At 35.9% G+C, this 21,289-nt stretch overlaps 1 protein-coding gene across 1 annotated transcript in view; it reads left to right on the top strand.

Annotated features, from left to right (window-relative positions):
• LOC123528735 (zinc finger protein 235-like) overlaps nucleotides 1-21,289 on the top strand; it is a 30,712-nt gene that overhangs the window by 5,928 nt on the left and 3,495 nt on the right. The window contains exons 3-9 of the mRNA XM_053522033.1: nucleotides 207-855; nucleotides 1,630-1,728; nucleotides 2,338-2,510; nucleotides 6,523-6,736; nucleotides 15,173-15,380; nucleotides 16,638-16,750; nucleotides 17,735-17,824. Coding sequence (XP_053378008.1) covers nucleotides 207-855; nucleotides 1,630-1,728; nucleotides 2,338-2,510; nucleotides 6,523-6,736; nucleotides 15,173-15,380; nucleotides 16,638-16,750; nucleotides 17,735-17,824 — 1,546 coding nt within the window. The remainder of the gene's footprint in view (nucleotides 1-206; nucleotides 856-1,629; nucleotides 1,729-2,337; nucleotides 2,511-6,522; nucleotides 6,737-15,172; nucleotides 15,381-16,637; nucleotides 16,751-17,734; nucleotides 17,825-21,289) is intronic.

The following is a 21,289-nucleotide window of genomic DNA, read 5'->3' as shown; positions in this document are numbered from 1 at the left end:
AACTTTAACATTTGTGTGACTTTCACGCTAACGCCGACTGCGGGTGAGTAGGATAGCTCCCCTATTCTTCGAATAGTCAAGCTAAAAATATTTGAAAAAACAATTGCCCACAGCAAAATGTTTGTTGTTTTGTTTTTGCTTTTGCTTAATTGCATATATTATTGCCTTGCCAAATGGATTAAAATGATCAAATACCTTCATTTCAGGCTGATGAATTATCAGAAATAGCCAGCAGTATGCCAGAGAAATACAAACATGATGCGAGAAAATATTTCTTTCAACATTGTGATAGTTTAAAGGCGCTTCTTGATATCAAACAAGAGTATGAAGCATCATACATAGCTTCTAGACTTCAAACAGATACTGTATTGTCCAAGAATACAAGCCAGACATTGTTAGAGGAAAATGATGGAAAGATATCTAATGAAAAGCAGAAGAGCACCTTAGTGACAAATGTTCAAAAGGATGTTGTTTCTTTAGATGTAGATATGGTAAGAGGTAAAGTGTTAAGTAAAAACAGAGTAAAATCTGATCATGTTTCATCAGATGGAGTGAAAGAAACTATCAAAGCAGCAAATGATCTGAATAGAGATAATGATGATACTGTGGTTAATATAGAAAGTAATATCAAGAAAATACCAGCTTACAGTGATAGTCATCTAGAAATATTCTATGAATCTACACAAAGAGAACTTAAAGAAAGGAAAGGAAATTGTACTGATGATGATGAAACGGACACCTGGCCAGAAGCATTTGATGAAGGAGTAGATGAAAGAACTGACAATGCAGCAACTAATGGAGAGAAAGAGAAACTGCTTGAAGACAGGGGTTTGGATAAGAAGACGAGAGAACCAGGTATAAATGCTGTTCTCTTATATCTCATAAAGTTACTTTCATGTAGTATATTGCAACCTAGAGTGACCACCTTTAGGAAAACATAGAAAATGTGCTTGTATTGCATAGCTGGTTTCTGTAAATGGAGAAGATTATCTTATGGGGAAAAGGTATCTGCCTTTGTGCAGAGGAGTTTGTTCTTCAGAGGTAAGGTCTTGGTAGAGGTTGTACTGTTTATTCTGTAAGTGAAAGTTCCAGTACTGTTTATTCTGTAAGTGAAAGTTTCCAGTTACTTCTGCTGGTAACAGGGTCCTCCATGGCCAGGTGGTTAAGGTCACTGACTTCAAATCACTTGCCCGTTACTGATGTGGATTCGAGCCTCATTGGGGGCATTGAATTTTTCATGTAAGGAAGCCATCTAGCTGGCTTGTGGAAGGTGCCCAATTGTGATGAAATAATTCAGTGGGTTCTTCCTTGACCATCAAAGCTGGAAAGTCGCCTTATGACCTATAATTGTGGCAGTGTGATGTTAAACCCAACAAAAACATAAGCTTATTGGTACATGACTTGCGGATGTATCGCAGCTGCATATGTGGCCTAATATACATTATTGCCAAAAGCTGTACTTTTGAATCTAATTGTCCTTGTAATTATAATGTTCCCAACAGCCACAGAAAATCTACGTAATTTCTCTGTGATTCTTTTTAAAATTGTCAGCTGCAGCTATACTTTTTTATAATTTTTGGATAACTAAGTAGTATTATGATCTTGAAAATGTATATATTTTGATTACAGGACAAGATATTGCATGTGACATTTCTGAATTGATAAAGTGTATTCCTCAACTTTCACAGTACATGGAGATAGATCCCAAGAACGTTACAGTGCTTAAAGGTAGGTGTATTTCCCCCGTTTGTTCAAACTGATTAACCACTATGTCTCAGGATACTATTTTATGTGCATGATATAAAGTACAGCTAAATTTCTTCTATTTTCTGTCACATTTTAACCCTTACTCTGCTTAATTTCTATAATGAACTTGTCCATCTTTCAATTTGGACAGTACCATTGACTGTTAAAAGGGGTGCATAGCAAAAAGATACTGACTGAATGGCGAACAGTGCAGGTCATGATCAGACGGCACAGATGTGCAGGCTGGTCATGATCTGCACTGGTTACAAAGGCAGAATCAATTGAGTCCGGCATGATAAGGGTTAACACTATGACTTCCATTTTTATAAGTTTTCTATATATATTTTAATGAATAAAAGCATGTTTTAGATAAAACCTTTCTAAAAAAATGCATAATTATTTGAAAATTTCTTTCTATTGCAGTTAAATAATGAAAGAAGTTTCTAAATTCTGAAAATTTGACATAAGTCTTAAGGTATGCAGTTTAAGGTACAGGTATGTTTAAAGTACTAGAAAATTTTATTAAGAAACTATATTTTCAACTTTGAAAATAAATTATACTGATAAAATGTTTTATTTTTGAATTGTTAGATGATGACGAGGAGGATGATAAATGTTTACATATATCAGTTGAACTCTCAGATGGTACCGTGCAGAAGTTTAAGGTTGCAGGATATATACCTAGCATGACTGAGCAGGCCCCTGACAGTGCTTCAGCAAAAGATGATGAAACAAAAATATCTAATATGGAACAAGAGTCAAAGGTGATAGGTCTTTTTATATGTTTGCGGCTGCTGGTCTGTGGAATATTTATGTTATTATTGTTATACCACATTTATATAGCACTCTTTTCATGCACATGTACACGTTCAAAAGTGCTTCACAGAAAAATTGCAAAAATACAAACAAATACGCATACAAAAATAATGCATTCCACATTTAACAAAAATCATAAATGTAAAACGTATAGATTAAACAAGATAAACATACATACATATTTAAAGTATTTAAGTGACCATAGGATAAAATACTGTTCTACGCCATTTTATGAAGAAGAAGAAAAAAAAAGCAATGTATAGGTCAGTTAACAAAATATTGTACAAAGAAGTGGGTTTTTAACATGTATTACACATGCATGTATGTTCAACTGTATAATCTCTTTGCGATTTAACCAACGAAAGGTGTAAGACTCTTTATACAAGACATACACATGCTTGTTCTCTCTTAAGGAAGTTCCATTTTTAGCTCGACTATTCGAAGAATAAGTAGAGCTATCCTACTCACCACGGCGTCGGCGTCGGCGTCACACCCTGGTTAAGTTTTTCGTACCAGTCCACATTTTGACAAAGTCTTTTGAGATAAAGCTTTGAAACTTTCAACACTTGTTTACCATCACCATGTCCAGTTATAGGCAAGAGTACATAACTCTGTCAAGCATTTTGACTGAATTATGGCCCCTTTTGACTTAGAAATCTTGGTTAAGTTTTTCGTACCAGTTCATATTTTGACAAAGTCTTTTGAGATAAAGCTTTGAAACTTTCAACACTTGTTTACCATCACCATGTCCAGTTGTAGGCAAGAGTGCATAACTCCATCAAGCATTTTGGTTGAATTATGGCCCCTTTTTGACTTAGAAATCTTGGTTAAGTTTTTCGTACCAGTCCACATTTTGACAAAGTCTTTTGAGATAAAGCTTTGAAACTTTCAACACTTGTTTACCATCACAATGTCCAGTTGTAGGCAAGAGTACATAACTCCATCAAGCATTTTGACTGAATTATGGCCCCTTTTGACTTAGAAATCTTGGTTAAGTTTTTCGTACCAGTTTATATTTTGTGTAAAGTGTTTGACATATGGCTTTGAAACTTTTATATCTTGTTCAGTATAATAGTCTCTATCAATAGGCAAGAGTACGTAACTCTCTCATCTTTTTAGCTCACCTGAGCAATGCTCAGGTGAGTTTTTCTGATCACTTGATGTCCGGCGTCTGTCTGTCGTCTGTCGTCTGTCTGTCCGTCAACATTTAGCTTGTGTATGCGATAGAGGCTGTATTTTTCAAGTAATCTTCATGAATATTAGTCAGAATGATAACCTTGATGAAATCTAGGCCGAGTTCGAAAATGGTTCATCTCGGGTCAAAAACTAGGTCACTAGGTCAAATCAAAGAAAAACCTTGTGTATGCGATAGAGGCTGTATTTTTCAATTAATCTTCATGAATATTGGTCAGAATGATAATCTTGATAAAATCTAGGCCGAGTTCGAAAATGGGTCATCTCGGGTCAAAAACTAGGTCAGTAGGTCAAATCAAAGAAAAACCTTGTGTATGTGATAGAGGCTGTATTTTTCAATTAATCTTCATGAATTTTGGTCAGAATGATAAACTTGATAAAATCTAGGCCGAGTTCGAAAATGGGTCATCTCGGGTCAAAAACTAGGTCAGTAGGTCAAATCAAAGAAAAACCTTGTGTATGTGATAGAGGCTGTATTTTTCAATTAATCTTCATGAATTTTGGTCAGAATGATAAACTTGATGAAATCTAGGCCGAGTTCGAAAATGGGTCATCTCGGATCAAAAACTAGGTCAGTAGGTCAAATCAAAGAAAAACCTTGTGTATGTGATAGAGGCTGTATTTTTCAATTAATCTTCATGAATATTGGTCAGAATGATAACCTTGATGAAATCTAGGCCGAGTTCGAAAATGGGTCATCTCGGATCAAAAACTAGGTCAGTAGGTCAAATCAAAGAAAAACCTTGTGTATGCGATAGAGGCTGTATTTTTCAACTGATCTTCATGAATATTGTTCAGAATGATTGCCTTGATGAAATCTAGGCCGAGTTCGAAAATCGGTCATCTCGAGTCAAAAACTAGGTCACTAGGTCAAATCAAAGAAAAATCTTGTGTATGCGATAGAGGCGGTATTTTTCAATTGATCTTCATGAATTTTGGTCAGAATGATTGCCTTGATGAAATCTAGGCCGATTTCGAAAATGGGTCATCTGGGTCAAAAACTAGGTCACTAGGTCAAATCAAGGAAAAACCTTGTGTATGCGATAGAGGCGGTATTTTTCAATTGATCTTCATGAAATTTGGTCAGGATGATTGCCTTAATGAAATCTAGATCGAATTTGAATATGGGTCATCTGAGGTCAAAAACTAGGTCACTTTGTCAAATCAAAGAAAAAACTTGTGTATGTGATAGAGGCTGTATTTTTCAATTGATCTTCATAAATTTTGGTCAGAATGATTGCCTTGATAAAATCTAGGTCGATTTTGAACATGGGTCATCTAGGGTCAAAAACTAGGTCATATCTAAGAAAATGTTTGTTTTATCACAAGAGACCAATTTTTTGGTCCAATCTTAATGAAAATTGGTCAGAATATTTGTTTCCATGAAATCACTAGGTCAAACATGTTTTACACTGTTATGGTGTGTTTCTTAGGTGAGCGACCTAGGGCCATCTTGGCCCTCTTGTTTGTCTGAATTATGGCCCTTTTTGAACTTGGAAATTGGTTCTGTTTTGTATATGTCCATGTTTTGTCAAGACTATTTGACATATGGCTTTTAAACTTTAAACACTTGTTTATCATTATGATTTCCATCTGTATGCAAGAGTACATAACTCTGACAACTATTTTGACTGAATTATGGACCTTTTTGGACTTTGAAATTTGTTCGTTTTTTTTTTTAACAAGTCAGCGTTTTGTCAAAACTATTTGAACTGTGGCTTTGAAACTTTTAACACTAGTTTATCAACATGATTTCCATCTGTAGGCAAGAGTACATAAAAACTCTGTCAACTATTTTGACTGAATTATGGCCCTTTTTGGACTTGGAAATTAGTTAAATTTTTCATATAAGTCCATGTTTTGCCTAGCATATAACTTAACATATTTGCCATCATGGTCACACATTGCCATTTAGTGTAAGACTAATCGAAATCCACAAATACAGGAACATTTTTTGTTTAATCCATTTTTTTTTGTTTAGTCTGAAAATCTATGGAAATATTTTGACCCCATTCTTCAATCAATTCTTCGAATAGTCGAGCACGCTGTCATTAGACAGCTCTTGTTTGCACAATAGGCTGCTGTAGCTAAAATAAAAAAAAAAACTTTGAAACCACAGATACCAAATACTTTTTGTGCACTATAGAAATGTTAAAAGCATTAGAAAAATCATACTGACTTAAAAGGTAAACATTTAGAGCCAAAGAACTGCTTGATAGTTACAGGGATCTTATTACAATATCATTCTTTAAGCTTTAGCTAAGGATCAAATTAGTCTAATCTGTTTGTTGAGCTCTTGAACTACATAAATATGAAACAGATACCCATATGTTATCATATATACAGCTACTACACTCTAGCTCCACCATCCAAAAGTTGTGATAAGGAAATAAGCTGTCAGAAATTGTCAACCAGTAGCAAAAATGTTTTTACAGAGCACTGCATTCTTTGGAAATTAGTTCTTTCATTAAAAATACACACTATTTTGATGGTGGAGCTAGGGTTTAGTAGGCATGATATAAGCATAGCGTATATTAAAAACTATGGATTCATTGTTCAGCTCCCAAAGCAAAAATGTCTGATCTTCTTTTCGAAGAAGGTGTACTGTATTGCCCTCAGTAGGATGGTTCTAGTTTTGCAATCATACGACTGTAGTAAGTATGTTTATTTGAGAGCCTACAATTAGATGTGAAACACTGCAATGAAACTTATCTGAATATTGATGGTACATTGCTTATCCTTTATTTACATGTTTCTTTATTTCAGGAACAAGCAGGTGAAATGGCCGATGTTAGGAAGGGTCCATCAATATTGGGTAGTAGATTACGTGCAAGGAAGCAGAAAGCTGCTGTTACACGAAGAGGCCCAGGTCGCCCAAAAAATGAGAACATTCCAGCACCAGAGATCAGTGAGAAGGGGGAAACATTTTATAGATGTGAGGAATGTAAAGCTACAGTGAAGACTTACAATGCTCTTATAGGTACAAAAAGTTTCATGTTGGTAGCTTATCATGGCACAGTGTCCTCAAGATGAGCTATTATGATCACTTACCTGCCGTCATCCATCTTTTGTGTGAACATTGTCTCTAAAACAAGTGGTCGGAAGTTGATGAATGTTGGCCTAGATGTTCCTTGGTTAGTTCTCTTCCAAAAAGTTGTTGAAGCACAAGTTGAACACGAAATGTTCTCTTTGACAGTTATCTTGTCTCTGTGACAACACACTGGTCTCTTTCACAGTCACTTGTATCTTTTACAATTATGTGGTCTCTGTGGCAATGTACTGTTCTCTTTGACAGTTTATTGAATGCAAGAAGGGATGTAGTTTGTTATGGTGTTGGTTGTCCATCTGGTCATCCATCTGTCAGTTAGCAATTTTGTTTCAGCTCACTTACTTAAATGGTTTGACTTATGATCCTTGAACCTGTTATATACATTGCTTGCTGTAGATAACCCCAATTGATTTTAAAGTCAGCCAGCTAACAGTTAAAAACACTGTAACTGTTGGTACAAAATCTGTTTCTGCTCATGACATTGAGAATGCCTTGACTTTCACTTCCCAGAGTTATCTGGCAGATTACTCATTTGTATTTTATATGCCATGCTGACTTTCAGGTCATTGGGTCAAAGGTTAATGTCTTGGGTATTGTTATTGCAAAAAGTTTCCTTTTTAGCTCATCTGATTTTTGAAAAAATAGCTGACTCTGTACAGCAAGAAACATAAATTTCATCCTGCTTTGTGCAAGAATTATGGCCCCTTTTGAACTTAGGGCTGTTCCAGAAAAAAGGCCTGGGAGGGTCGGAACGAGTACCTATTTTTTTAGCTCACCTGTCACAAAGTGACAAGGTGAGCTTTTGTGATCGCGCGGTGTCCGTCGTCCGTCCGTGCGTGCGTGCGTGCGTGCGTCAGTCCGTAAACTTTTGCTTGTGACCGCTCTAGAGGTCACATTTTTCATGGGATCTTTATGAAAGTTGGTCAGAATGTTCACCTTGATGATATCTAGGTCAAGTTCGAAACTGGGTCACGTGCCTTCAAAAACTAGGTCAGTAGGTCTAAAAATAGAAAAACCTTGTGACCTCTCTAGAGGCCATATATTTCACAAGATCTTCATGAAAATTGGTCAGAACGTTCACCTTGATGATATCTAGGTCAAGTTCGAAACTGGGTCACGTGCCATCAAAAACTAGGTCAGTAGGTCAAATAATAGAAAAACCTTGTGACCTCTCTAAAGGCCATATTTTTCATGGGATCTGTATGAAAGTTGGTCTGAATGTTCATCTTGATGATATCTAGGTCAAGTTCGAAACTGGGTCACGTGCGGTCAAAAACTAGGTCAGTAGGTCTAAAAATAGAAAAACCTTGTGACCTCTCTAGAGGCCATATATTTCATGAGATCTTCATGAAAATTGGTCAGAATGTTCACCTTGATGATATCTAGGTCAGGTTCGAAAGTGGGTCACGTGCCTTCAAAAACTAGGTCAGTAGGTCAAATAATAGCGAGCGTAGCTCACGAGCAATTGCGCGAAGCGCAATTGCGAGCGCGTAGCTCGCCTTACGGCAATGTGTAGGCGAATATAACAAAGGTGTGCCGAATGGGGCAAAAGTGATGTAGCTGAAAATTTTTCCTCTCGTCTGGGCGCCGCCATTTTGGGTGCCGCCATTTTGTTCTACTTCCGTCAAAGTCGGGAAAATTGTTTTTGTTTTTTTTTAATTTTATATTTGAGTTACAATCTCTATGTTCATTAGGTGTCTTTATTTTTTAAAAAGTTATGTTATGGAAATAATTTCAGTTTTGCTTTTATTTTACAAAGTGCGTGTCCCTAGAGGACAGGTGCTCACAAGAAATGCTTTGTTGGCAGTGAATACAGAAGTTCATTTGATTGCTGAATATTATCCATCACTCAAAAATAATGCAAGAAAGATTTCCAGTTGGTAGAAAAAAATATGATTTTCTTTAAAAAGATTAAGCATTGACCAGAAAATGGGATAAAATGTCATAAATAAGCATAAAACCATAAGAACGCCACAAACAGGTAATGACGTCACCGTGACACCGGCTTTCCATAAATTTTGCAACGTATGATATTCACTGTTATAGGTATAATGACACTAAATTTTTGTTTTCTTTTCAAGTGAATAGGTTCTCGGAATTGTTTTAAGCAGTGAATAGTTTTTTTGTCGTTTAAGCTACGCTCGCTCAGAGGCTTTGCCTTTTTCATATTAGAAAAACCTTGTGACCTCTCTAGAGGCCATATTTTTCATGGGATCTGTATGAATGTTGGTCTGAATGTTCATCTTGATGATATCTAGGTCAACTTCGAAAGTGGGTCACGTGCCGTCAAAAACTAGGTCAGTAGGTCAAATAATAGAAAAACCTTGTGACCTCTCTAAAGGCCATATTTTTCATGGGATCTGTATGAAAGTTGGTCTGAATGTTCATCTTGATGATATCTAGGTCAAGTTCGAAACTGGGTCACGTGCAGTCAAAATCTAGGTCAGTAGGTCTAAAAATAGAAAAACCTTGTGACCTCTCTAGAGGCCATATATTTCACGAGATCTTCATGAAAATTGGTCAGAATGTTCACCTTGATGATATCTAGATCAAGTTTGAAAGTGGGTCACGTGCCATCAAAAGCTAGGTCAGTAGGTCAAATAATAGAAAAACCTTGTGACCTCTCTAAAGGCCATATTTTTCATGGGATCTGTATGAAAGTTGGTCTGAATGTTCATCTTGATGATATCTAGGTCAAGTTCGAAACAGGGTCATGTGCGGTCAAAAACTAGGTCAGTAGGTCTAAAAATAGAAAAACTTTGTGACCTCTCTAGAGGCCATACTTGTGAATGGATCTCCATAAAAATTGGTCAGAATGTTCATCTTGATGATATCTAGGTCAAGTTCGAAAGTGGGTCACGTGCCGTCAAAAAGTAGGTCAGTAGGTCAAATAATGAAAAAACGTTGTGACCTCTCTAGAGGCCATATTTTTCATGGGATCTGTATGAAAGTTGGTCTGAATGTTTATCTTGATGATATATAGGTCAAGTTTGAAACTGGGTCAACTGCGATCAAAAACTAGGTCAGTAGGTCTTGAAATAGAAAAACCTTGTGACCTCTCTAGAGGCCATACCCTTGAATTGATCTTCATGAAAATTGGTCAGAATGTTAACCTTGATGATATCTAGGTCAAGTTTGAAACTGGGTCACATGCCATAAAAAACTAGGTCAGTAGGTCAAATAATAAAAAAAACCTTGTGACCTCTCTAGAGGCCATACTTTTCATGGGATCTGTATGAAAGTTGGTCTGAATGTTCATCTTGATGATATCTAGGTCAGGTTTGAAACTGGGTCAACTGCGGTCAAAAACTAGGTCAGTAGGTCTAAAATTAGAAAAATCTTTTGACCTCTCTAGAGGCCATATTTTTCAATGGATCTTCATGAAAATTGATCTGAATGTTCACCTTGATGATATCTAGGTCAAGTTTCGAAACTGGGTCTCGTGCGGTCAAAAACTAGGCCAGTAGGTATAAAAATAGAAAAACCTTGTGACCTCTCTAGAGGCCATATTTTTCATGAGATCTTCATGAAAATTAGTGAGAATGTTCACCTTGATATCTAGGTAAAGTTCAAAACAGGGTCACGTACCTTTGAAAACTAGGTCAATAGGTCAAATAATAGAAAAACCTTGTGACCTCTCTAGAGACCATATTTTTCAATGGATCTTCATGAAAATTGGTCAGAATGTTTATCTTGATAATATCTAGGTCAGGTTCAAAACTGGGTCACATGAGCTCAAAAACTAGGTCACTATGTCAAATAATAGAAAAAACGACGTCATACTCAAAACTGGGTCATGTGGGAAGAGGTGAGCGATTCAGGACCATCATGGTCCTCTTGTTTTCTCTAGGTGGGGGGTATTTTTGGTATTTAAATTTCCTTTTTGGGGGTGTAATTGGTATTTTAATTCTGTTGGTGGGGGGTAACTTGCACACTAAAACATATGAAAATGTTTCTTGAGATTTTCTATGCGAGTATATTTTATTAGTGGGGGGTGGGGGTAGGTTGTCATCATTCAACAAAGCTTAAAAATCATCATTTAACAAAGCTTGAAAAATCAATCGATCGCCGACAAACACAATCGACTCTATTTATCACATATGCAGCGCATAGGTAACGACAATTTTGATTGGTCCGCGTAGGCGCTGTACTTCAATGAAATTAACTGTCACGTTTTTTCATAAATTTTACATGCGCCGAAAAGTTCCCAATACTGTGCATTTCTCGATTTCTTGCATGCAATTTTATCTTCAAACACGAAGAACATGTAGACGTCACGTATATTGCGAGTTATGTCTTATGCGAGTATTGGCGAGTTAAAGTCTGGATAGGGACGAGTGGACCTCTGTATACTTGGCCGGTCGGGCGGGTGGATTTCACTTCGTAACTTTACCAAATTCAGAAATTACATCCATAAAAATAACCTGGATTGACTGGAATTTACCCGCGAATCGTAAAGATATCAAAACGCCATGCCAGTAATTTTCCATTCCACGAACACGTGCGTCACCTTTCGTAATAATAATATCTAATTTAGGCTACATCGCCGTTAACTTTGTTTATCGAAACGTACACAAAAAAAAAACGCGCGTAGTGCATTCATTTTTTAATATAATCGCTTCAAATTTTCAACACCGCTTGAGAAGTAATACAGTTTGAATTCTATAACGATTTTGATAAGATATCGACAGAAATGTAGGCAAAATTCTATAAAAACATCGAATTTTCATACAATTATTTGTGAAATTTCAAACAGCGCGATCTTAATTATTTATTTATATATAAAAGTAAATAAATAATACATTCTATGGTCATAAAATTCAGACTTTTGACAAGAAAGTACAAAAAACAGAATTCAAAAATCTTAAATAATGAAAAAGCGGCATTGAGTAAAACAATTTTTGCCAAACAGATTTCTGTAAGCGGCGGAATAGGTTACGTGACCTCGTGAACGTAAATAGAAATGTGGTTTTAAAATAAAGCAGTATGATGTCGCTGTGGTTTTAAATAAGTTTGATAAGTAAATGAATCTTTGTAGATGTTCATTTGACACAACACTATGTAAGATATTCTTCTCGAACAATAATGTAAATTCCTTCAGGGCAAATGAGGATATCCACTATTATCTTTTGACACATATACCGGTCAGTTTTTACGGGATATTGCACATTCGCTTTTAAAAAAAATTAAAGAAGATACTTTTTTACTGATTTAAAGAACCGAGGCGGTACGATCAGACAGTGTCATATGGCGCGAAAACATGACGTAATGCCATGACAATCTCGGACAACTTTGATCTCCACTTAAGATGCCATGATACCGACACACTTCTTTTAGCTCTTTGAGGTGGTTTTAATTGATGACGAAAACAGGGCCAGTACTTATTTTATCAACAGATTGTTAATGTTTTTTTCCCGCTTTGAACAGGGGTGGGTTGATGATAATTATTGTGTCCATATTTTTGGGACACTATCCAAAATAATTATTTTTCGGGATTTTCGAATCCAGTGCAAAGTAGATCAGATAGGATACAAGAAAAATATATCAACAGCTGCATACTGATAAATGGAAGCAAGATTCCTGTTAGCTTAAGATCTTCAGCGCTCTCGGTTTATATACCAGATTTGGACGGGAGCCGCAACTATGAAAAAACAAAATATAAAAAAGCGGCATTTAGAGTTTTGGAAGCCAGGACTAGATTCCTGTTTGTTTCATATTTAATGTTCGGTCCGGCAGTGCAGGACCGAATGTCCGGCCATTTTTGGCAACTTTCGCGATGTCTGGATTTTATTATACGCACCTTGTAAAGAGTTCCAATTATAAAAATAAGCTTCAACCACGATGATACTCGATCCCGTTACGTACCGAAATTTACTTCAACTGTTTGATTTAAAACGACGACCGTTTATATAACTATTCACTCACTTTTTTTCATGACTTTCACGTGCACCTAAAAGTTGCCGCGTCAAAGTTTGCACGGACTTTCGCACGCATTTCTTGATTTCTACGCTTTGCACGCTTTTATCTCCAAAGTATCAATCTTTCCACGAGGGTCACGAAGATCAAGATTTCATTCGGGGATTAACACGCCGTAATTACGGCTGCACGGGATAGTGCGTGAAAAATGAAGTTTTTACCGCCAGCGTACAATACTTAGGACTTAGAAAGCAAACATGGTAACAAATGGAGATGGGCTTGGCTATCTGAATGTGATACTGATGGGGTCTTTGGCTACGAAAACCGGATATTACAGGGTCAGCATTTTGTGAATGTTGTGCCAAAACGTTGAAATATGGTGGCATGAAAAAACAAAAATGTTGCCAGATTTTGAAGGTTGTTTCAGTCTGAATCTTACAGAAATATGTTAAGGGTATATTGTTGAAACAAGTCTTTGACTTAGAAAAGTTACTGTTAACTGAAAATCATGCATTTTGTGCATTATAATTAGTAAATTTTTGGCACACATATAAGGCTAGAATAGGGCTGTTCTAAGCGTTCAAAATCACTAATTCTCAGGACCTTCAGGGGGCTTTGTCCTGGACCCACTGGGGGGCCCTGGCGGCCCCCAGGCCCCCAGCAAATTTTTCAGAATTTCCAGTATTCCATACTTTCACCCTTGGGTTAAAATGCAAATGGCGGAACAAACCTGGTTCAGAAATCTGAACGTAGAAGGCGTCGTCTCCTGGCTCGCAGACAAAGGCCTTAGCGAGATGGGTAACGTAATAAAAGGTAATGCAGGATTTCCTTTCTTTTGGCATATCTTTCTTGACTGCATGTACTTAAAACTTCCTGTTTAAATCGCAACATAATTTTCAACTGTTCAAGAGCTAAACACAATCCTTCCCATTCGTAATTTGAAAAAATCAAACTTATTCGTTACTATACATAATATATTTAATTAAAATTCTGTGGGTAGGGGGTATCAAAGCAATAAAAATTCTGTTGGTGGTCCCCCAAAAACAATTAAAATTCTATAGGTGGTCCCCCCCCCCCCCGGCCTTTTTTTCTGGAACAGCCCTTAGAAAATATCAGATTTCTTGGTTTTATAGTTTTATGTTTAGGTCAACTTTTCTCCTAAACTATCAAAGCTATTGCTTTGAAACTTGCAACACTTGTTCATCATCAGAAACTGACTCTGTACAACAAGAAACATAACTCCATCCTGCTTTTTGAAAGAATAATGGCCCCTTTGGACTTAGCAAATCAGATTTCTTGGAAAAGTTTTATGTAAAGGTCAGCTTTTCTCCTAAAGTATCAAAGCTATTGCTTTAAAACTTGCAACTTTTGTTCACCATCAAAAGCTGACACTGTATGGCAAGAAATATAACTCCATCATGCTTTTTGCAAGAATTATGGCCCCTTTTGGACTTAGAAAATATCAGATTTCTTGGTTTTATGTTTAGGTCAACTTTTCTCCTTAATGATCAAAGCTATTGCTTTAAAACTTGGAACAGTTATTTGCCATTAAAAGTTGACTCTGCACAGCAAGTACTGAAACTCTAAATTGCTTTTTGCAAGAATTATGTCCCCTTTTGGACTTTGAAAATCATGAGTTGGGCAATATTTCTATCATATAGAGATAAAAAAAATCAGATGAGCATCTGCACCGGCAAGGCGGTGCTCTTGTTAAAATCTTAAGAAGGCCTTGACCTGCAACCCTCAAACTTGTTAGGCAAATAGCTCATGTACAATACATGATCCCTGTCCATGAGCCATAGGTCAAGGTCACAGTTACTGTTAGTACAGAAAACATTTCTGCTCAGAACTGGAGAATGACTTGACCCACAGTCTTCAAACTTTACAGGCACATTGCTCATGGACAGTGAATGTTCTTTAATGATTTTTAGATCAGTAAGTCAGAAGTTAAAATCACATTGACCATTAGTACAAAAAAGAAAAGTCGACATGGACCAAGCTTTCTTTTGAGCTTAACATTCTACTCGCTTACTTTTGAGCTTAACATTCTTCTCATTAACCACAGAAAACTTTGACCTATTATCCTCAAACATTGCTTCAGGTGTATTTTGCTCCATATTGCAGTGCATTCATTTGACGATTTCTCACCTTTATTTTTGTACTTGTTTTTAACCTTTCGTCACAAGTTCCCACATGATATATTACCTTTGTCTGAAAGTATATGGTGTTGCTAAGTCTGGAGGCAGACTTTTATGTATGGTAGCAACATTAAAGGTAAGAAAACTGATGGATTGATTTTCATTAAATTTTTCACATTAACTTATTTCAAAAACCTACAGTGATATTAGCATTTCAGATTTTTAGAAAATGATGAGTTCTTTCTTGTGAATGAAGCACTAAATCAAAGGAAAGCCATATTTACAAACTAAAGTAGATATTTCTTTGTTTTAGTTCATATGAGAACCCACACTGGATCTCGTCCATTCCAATGTTCATTTTGTAATAAATCATTCACAACGAAGGGGAATATGAGAGCACATGAGATGACTACACACAGTGACAGTAAGCCGTGGAAATGTGAATATTGTGATAAACGTTTCAAAGAGAAAAAAGTGATGAAAATACATGAAAGAATTCATACAGGAGAAAAGCCATACAGGTACAAATTTCCAAATTTTTAACCTTTAGCATGCAGGTGGCAAGTGCTTTTGCCTTTGCGACCAGTGCAGACCAAGATCAGCCTGCATGTCCATGCAGGCAGATCATGGTCGGCACTGTTTGCTATTCAGTCAGTAAACTTTCTGTGAATACCCCCCAAATAATGAATGGTACTGCCTAAATTGAAAGATAGACCATTCCATTTTAGAAATTTAGCAGGGTAAAGGTTATTAGCTTGCCAGGTTAACTCATTTGGTAGAACACATGACTGTCCTTTAGGAAGTTCTAGGTTTGAACCTCTGAAGAGGCATGATGGTTGATTGAAGACTTTAAGGTCATTCATTACTGATCAGTCAGAGGAAACAGGTAAATACTGGTAAGAATGCAAGTACTGTGGTAAGCTTTTCACTGCCATATAGAACTGAAATTTTGTAGAATAATGGTGTTATTTTATTTTATTTTGTTGGGTTTAACGTCGCACCGACACAATTTTAGGTCATATGGCGACTTTCCAGCTTTAATGGTGGAGGAAGACCCCAGGTGCCCCTCCGTGCACTATTTCATCACGAGCGGGCACCTGGGTAGAACCACCGACCTTCCGTAAGCCAGCTGGATGGCTTCCTCATGTGAAGAATTCTACGCCCCAAATGAGGTTTCGAACCCACATCGATGAGGGGCAAATGGTTTGAAGTCAACGACTCTAACCACTCGGCCACGGAGGCCCCAATAATGGTGTTAAACTGACCAGAACAAACCAAACATTTAAAAGGAGATTTATTTATTGTTATACTATATTTACCAAGATTATTTAAATAAACAGAAAGCGGTTTCTTTATCAAACAATATGCAGAACACGACAGTAGTCTCAATTAGCTTTTACTGTTTTTGCATTGTGGCACTGATGCTTTAGTTTACAACCATACTGTAATAGACAGGTACATATTTAATGGAACTGATCCAAGTCATTTGTGTTCCCTTTTACTCAGTTATTTACAAGATGCAGTTCAGGTTTTCAGTCGAGATTTCTGAAGGTTGGTAAATTCTTGCTTTAAACCTTACCATGCTGGACACGATTGATCCTGTCTTTGCGACCAGTGTAGATCATATATATATATGGTCTGCACTGTTCGCTAATCAGTCAGTATCTTTTTGATAAGCACCCCTTTTAGCAGTTATCGTTACTGTCTAAATTGAAAGACGGACATGTTCATTATAGAAATTTAGCAGGGTATGGATTAATTGACAGTGTATATTTCAGCTGCAGTATTTGTGAGAAAGCTTTCACCCAAAGATCTGTGATGTTAGAACACATGCTCACACATTCCAACAACAGACCTCATCTCTGTGATCACTGTGGACAGGGCTTTAGAGGTGAGCAGCGCTTTTAAACAAATGGCAAAATTACCCACCCCGACTGCTTGCTCTTTGAGTCAGCAGACAAAATCCTGTTTCAAGTTTTCATTATTGACTATTGTAAATACAAAAAAAATGTATATTAAATTTTGAACTGACAGATATTAGCATACAAAAATTGTTTTTTATGACTACGCTTAAAAAGAGCAATGTGGTAAATATCTTAGTTAGATTGTTCATAAGAAAAAATATTAACAGTCAATTCACAATTTTAGAAATTTAACGAGGCTGCCGATTGGATTAAGAATTTATAGAAACCATGCACATATGATTGGTTGCTGTTTGACAGAGGCCTGAATTAAGATTAAGTGTGTTTGCACTTTACCTACCTACCCAAGGTTTAAGCCCTGACTCAATATATTTATATTAATACCTTATCAGAAAAAGAAACATTTATGACCAAGTTAACATTTCCTATTCAGTCAATTTCTGTAAATTACAGTTATTGTTTTGCTAAGTTTTAAAACCATTACCACTTACATGTACATATGTGACTACCTGGCCCTTAGGTCCAGTAATAAAATTCTTAGACAGCAGTTTATTTTAACCACAGATTGCTTGTGTTACAGATGATTAAATCATGGAGTAGCATAGTGATAATTTACTGTAATCACATTATCCATTTTATAGCAAAAATCAATTCTAGAATTGCAGCCATGCATATTATCTTCATGGTCTGTTGGAATGATTTGTCAATGAGTTATTTCCCTTTGATTATTCAACATTAGTAAACTATAATGTGCCCAGTCAGTGAATTCCACTTGTATTCTTTTGGTATGCAATAATCATATTTCAGCTAGCATCCATCAATGGTTTTACAGATATTTTTTTCGTCTTATTATTATTATGTGTATTATTATTATAAGAGATATTGTTATTATTTTATTATTGTTATTATTGTAATAACTTTTATGATTCAAATTTGTAAAATTTACATTTCAGGACTGTCATCCTTAAAAGCTCATAAAAAGAGGCATATAGGTTTGAGAGAGTTTCAGTGTGATTCTTGTGAAAAGGCTTTTGTGTGTAAAAGTAAGTTGGTATATTTTTATGCTCCCTGAAGGGAAAGTATGTATGTCGCCACTTTGTCTGTCCATACATCCATCCCACAATTCTTGTCTGGAGTATTTCTCAACAACCACTTGCTGGAATTTGGTTTGAAGATATTTTCTTGTTCTATACATGTGTTTAATATTTTGTCAGAAATAGTTCTATGAAATTGGAGCATGCTCCAAAAGTAGAGAAGTTAAACTTCCAAAACATGTATTTGCGTGCAGGAAATCCTGCAAGCTGTTTGCTAAAAATTGTCTTTTGAATTACATTACTTTTCTACATTTTAATATTCACATTTCCAACTAAAAATTAATCTGATTTCAGATGAAATTTTAATTTTCTTAATTTTGACCGCTTTATTGCAAGATTCTTTCTCAAATACTTTGAAATCATTAATAATATTGGGATACATATTTTCATGGAAATTGTGGATCAATCTACAAAATTAAGTCCCAATGAACAGATAAAAGTCATTTTAATTTTATTGACAAAATTTCATTTCCCCATGAAATGATACCCTTTTGGTAGAAACCATGAAATTTGATGCTTACTAAATAGAATTCTAACACGATCTGATTCATTTTCCTATTAAACAAAGAAGGCAGAAAACAGTGAATTATTATACAACAAATCACTGTTCTGACGTCACAATTATTACGTCATGGCGTCAAACGGCATAGCGGCGCGCTGGAAAAGAAACCGATTGAAAACGGGCAGATATTTAATGAAAGTCGTCAAGGATGTACTTAAAAATCCTTGATAATGTGTTAGAAGCGAAATAATATATCTAAGTCAGTGATTTGCTCTTGAATAAATCATTGTTTGTCGTTCAGATGCGTATTATTATATCACTCGGGCTGCGTCCTCGTGATATAATTCCTTCCCATCTGAACTCCAAACAATGATTTATTCATCGACAAATCACTGGATGAGATATATTATTTCTTAATTATTTTATTACCCGAAATTATAACCAGAAGACAAGTAACATTCACATTTTTACATGTTTATTTGTACATTTCAGATATGAATACAGTCACATAATTCAATTACCGGCGCGTAAGATACTGTAAACAGTGCTAATTTAATCTATGAAATATTCCTTTCAATATAAAAGTTATTATCAATATGTTGGCAGAGTATGGCCACTCCAATGAAAGCTATTTGAAAAACCAGTCGACCGGGAGGAAACCAGACGTACTCGTAAAGCACCACGTCATTGCTCCACGTTACCTGTAGAGCAACAAGCAGCGCCACACGGACGCAAGGGATACCACAGTACACCACAGTAAATTAAACATCCCCCAAAACTCGACGTTACCTGCAAAGCAATGAGGAATATTTAGCGGACCAACGGAGCAAGGCAAAGTACTGTGGTTCTAAGCAACGAGCAAGGCTACAGTACACAACAATATTTAGCGGACCAATGGAGCAAGGCAACGTACTGTACTTCTAAGCAAGGCAAATACTATAATGAGCAAGGCTACAGTACACCACAGTAAATTAAATATTCCCCATAACTCGAAGTTACCTGCAAAGTAATGAGGAACATTTAGCGGACCAATGGAGCAAGGCAACGTACTGTAATTCTAAGCGAGGCAAATACTATATGATGAGCAAGGCTATGACATCAGCAAGGCTATGATACATTTAAGCAAGGCTAGTCAGATATTGCCAAGGCACTAGAGCAATACCTTTAATATACACCGTAACATCCGTACCATCAAAACGTCCCAAAGCACGCCCGATCGCCCCCACGGTTGACAGAATTTTTCCAGGCCACAATAAATTTGCCAAAATTTATCCCCCAAAAATTCTGTGCAACGATTTCTTAAATTCTTAAACATACTATCTCAGCTTTTCAACAATTATATTTGTTCTTTAAAACCAAACTGGTTCATCCATATAACTATAACATAATCGGATAGGCTATTTGAAAGACAAGTAGAGCAAATCCCACCAACATCACGTGATCACTTTTTTCCAATGTATGAAACAAGGAACAGAAGGATTATCGATCGTCTTGAGTGATTCGGATCATTTGTTCATCATCATGATGATAATCTATAGTTCTATCTTTGAAAGAAATAGCTAACTTAAATGCTTACCTAAAATATATTTGTTTGGATACACGTTTTATCTTAAGATTTATGTCCTAATGTAATCCAATTAAAATTCAATTTCAACCATGTTGATATGTACTCCTTCAAGGCTATACATCAATATCTAGAAAGACCATTATCCCTTTTATCCGCAAGCATTATCCCTTTTATCTGCAAGCATTATCCCTTTTATCTGCAAGCATTATGTTGTTACTGCATTTTGGTTAGCTTTTCAATGAGTTTACCAGGCCTCAATCGGGTCGGGTATGACAACACAATCCAATACCCTACGGTACCAATTTATACATAGTATTATTGTATAGATCAACTTGATACTAATTAAAACGACTGCATGTTTCTACATTGTATTATCGTTTGCTTGTTATGGTTCTCATGCATCGTTGAACTCAAGAAGATTGACAATGAAAGAAGTTAAGTGCATACTGAAATGTTTTATACAAAATGTTTTCTGTATTGAAACGTTTTAATGAAGAAAGTCATAATTATCAAACATTTTATCGTTTAAGTTACCGTGTGAGATTTATACATCAAGGCATGTCTGGACTATTAATTTATAATAATACTGCGGTAAAATACCGAAGATAGCGGATGGCTCACACATCCCGAAAAATTGTCGTGCAATTATAAATGTATTTATAGATGAATAGATCTACTGCGGAACTAGGTCGATATATTTGTCAATGTTGTACTTCTGTCGAATCGTATATTAAAAGAAAACCATGAAGACCCTGAATAATCGACTTTTCCAATAATGTTTCGCTATCGCTTTCTACTTATAAATACGTAATCGTTCTATAAATAGATTGCACTATACAGCATGAAATATGTCAAGATATTCAACTTACACGAAAATACAATGTCAACCTTATTTGTAAATCTAAATCTAATACATAATGACGTTAACATTATCTGTCTTCAGTAAATAATTTCGGCTTGGTTTGACAAAGAAATTTTTTACTTAGATATTAAAAATCCGACTTTAATAATTTATATAACAAACCAACACTGATTTATGAAATCCCGGTTCCGGGCTAAGGTCAAAAAACTACAGAATTTCGTTAACATGATATAGTGCTACATGAGCTATTCGAAGAGAATTCACTTACTGGAACAGGAGAAAAATTAAGACAACCAAAAATTTTTTATTCATACATAACGTAACAAACGACTGGTAGTTTGTTACAGATTTCAACCAAATCCCATGATAACCAGCTCTGAAGTTTTTGCTCACTATACATACATACTCCAATGATAAAATCATCCTCGATTATGAATAGTCAAGAGTGTTTTAATACAGTATGATGACTTCCACAATTTTAAG

The sequence above is a fragment of the Mercenaria mercenaria genome, chromosome 13, assembly GCF_021730395.1.
Source record: "Mercenaria mercenaria strain notata chromosome 13, MADL_Memer_1, whole genome shotgun sequence".
Taxonomy (NCBI): Eukaryota; Metazoa; Mollusca; class Bivalvia; order Venerida; family Veneridae; genus Mercenaria; species Mercenaria mercenaria.
Note: the sequence above shows the minus strand (reverse complement) of the source record. Positions and strands in the feature narration are given on the sequence as shown.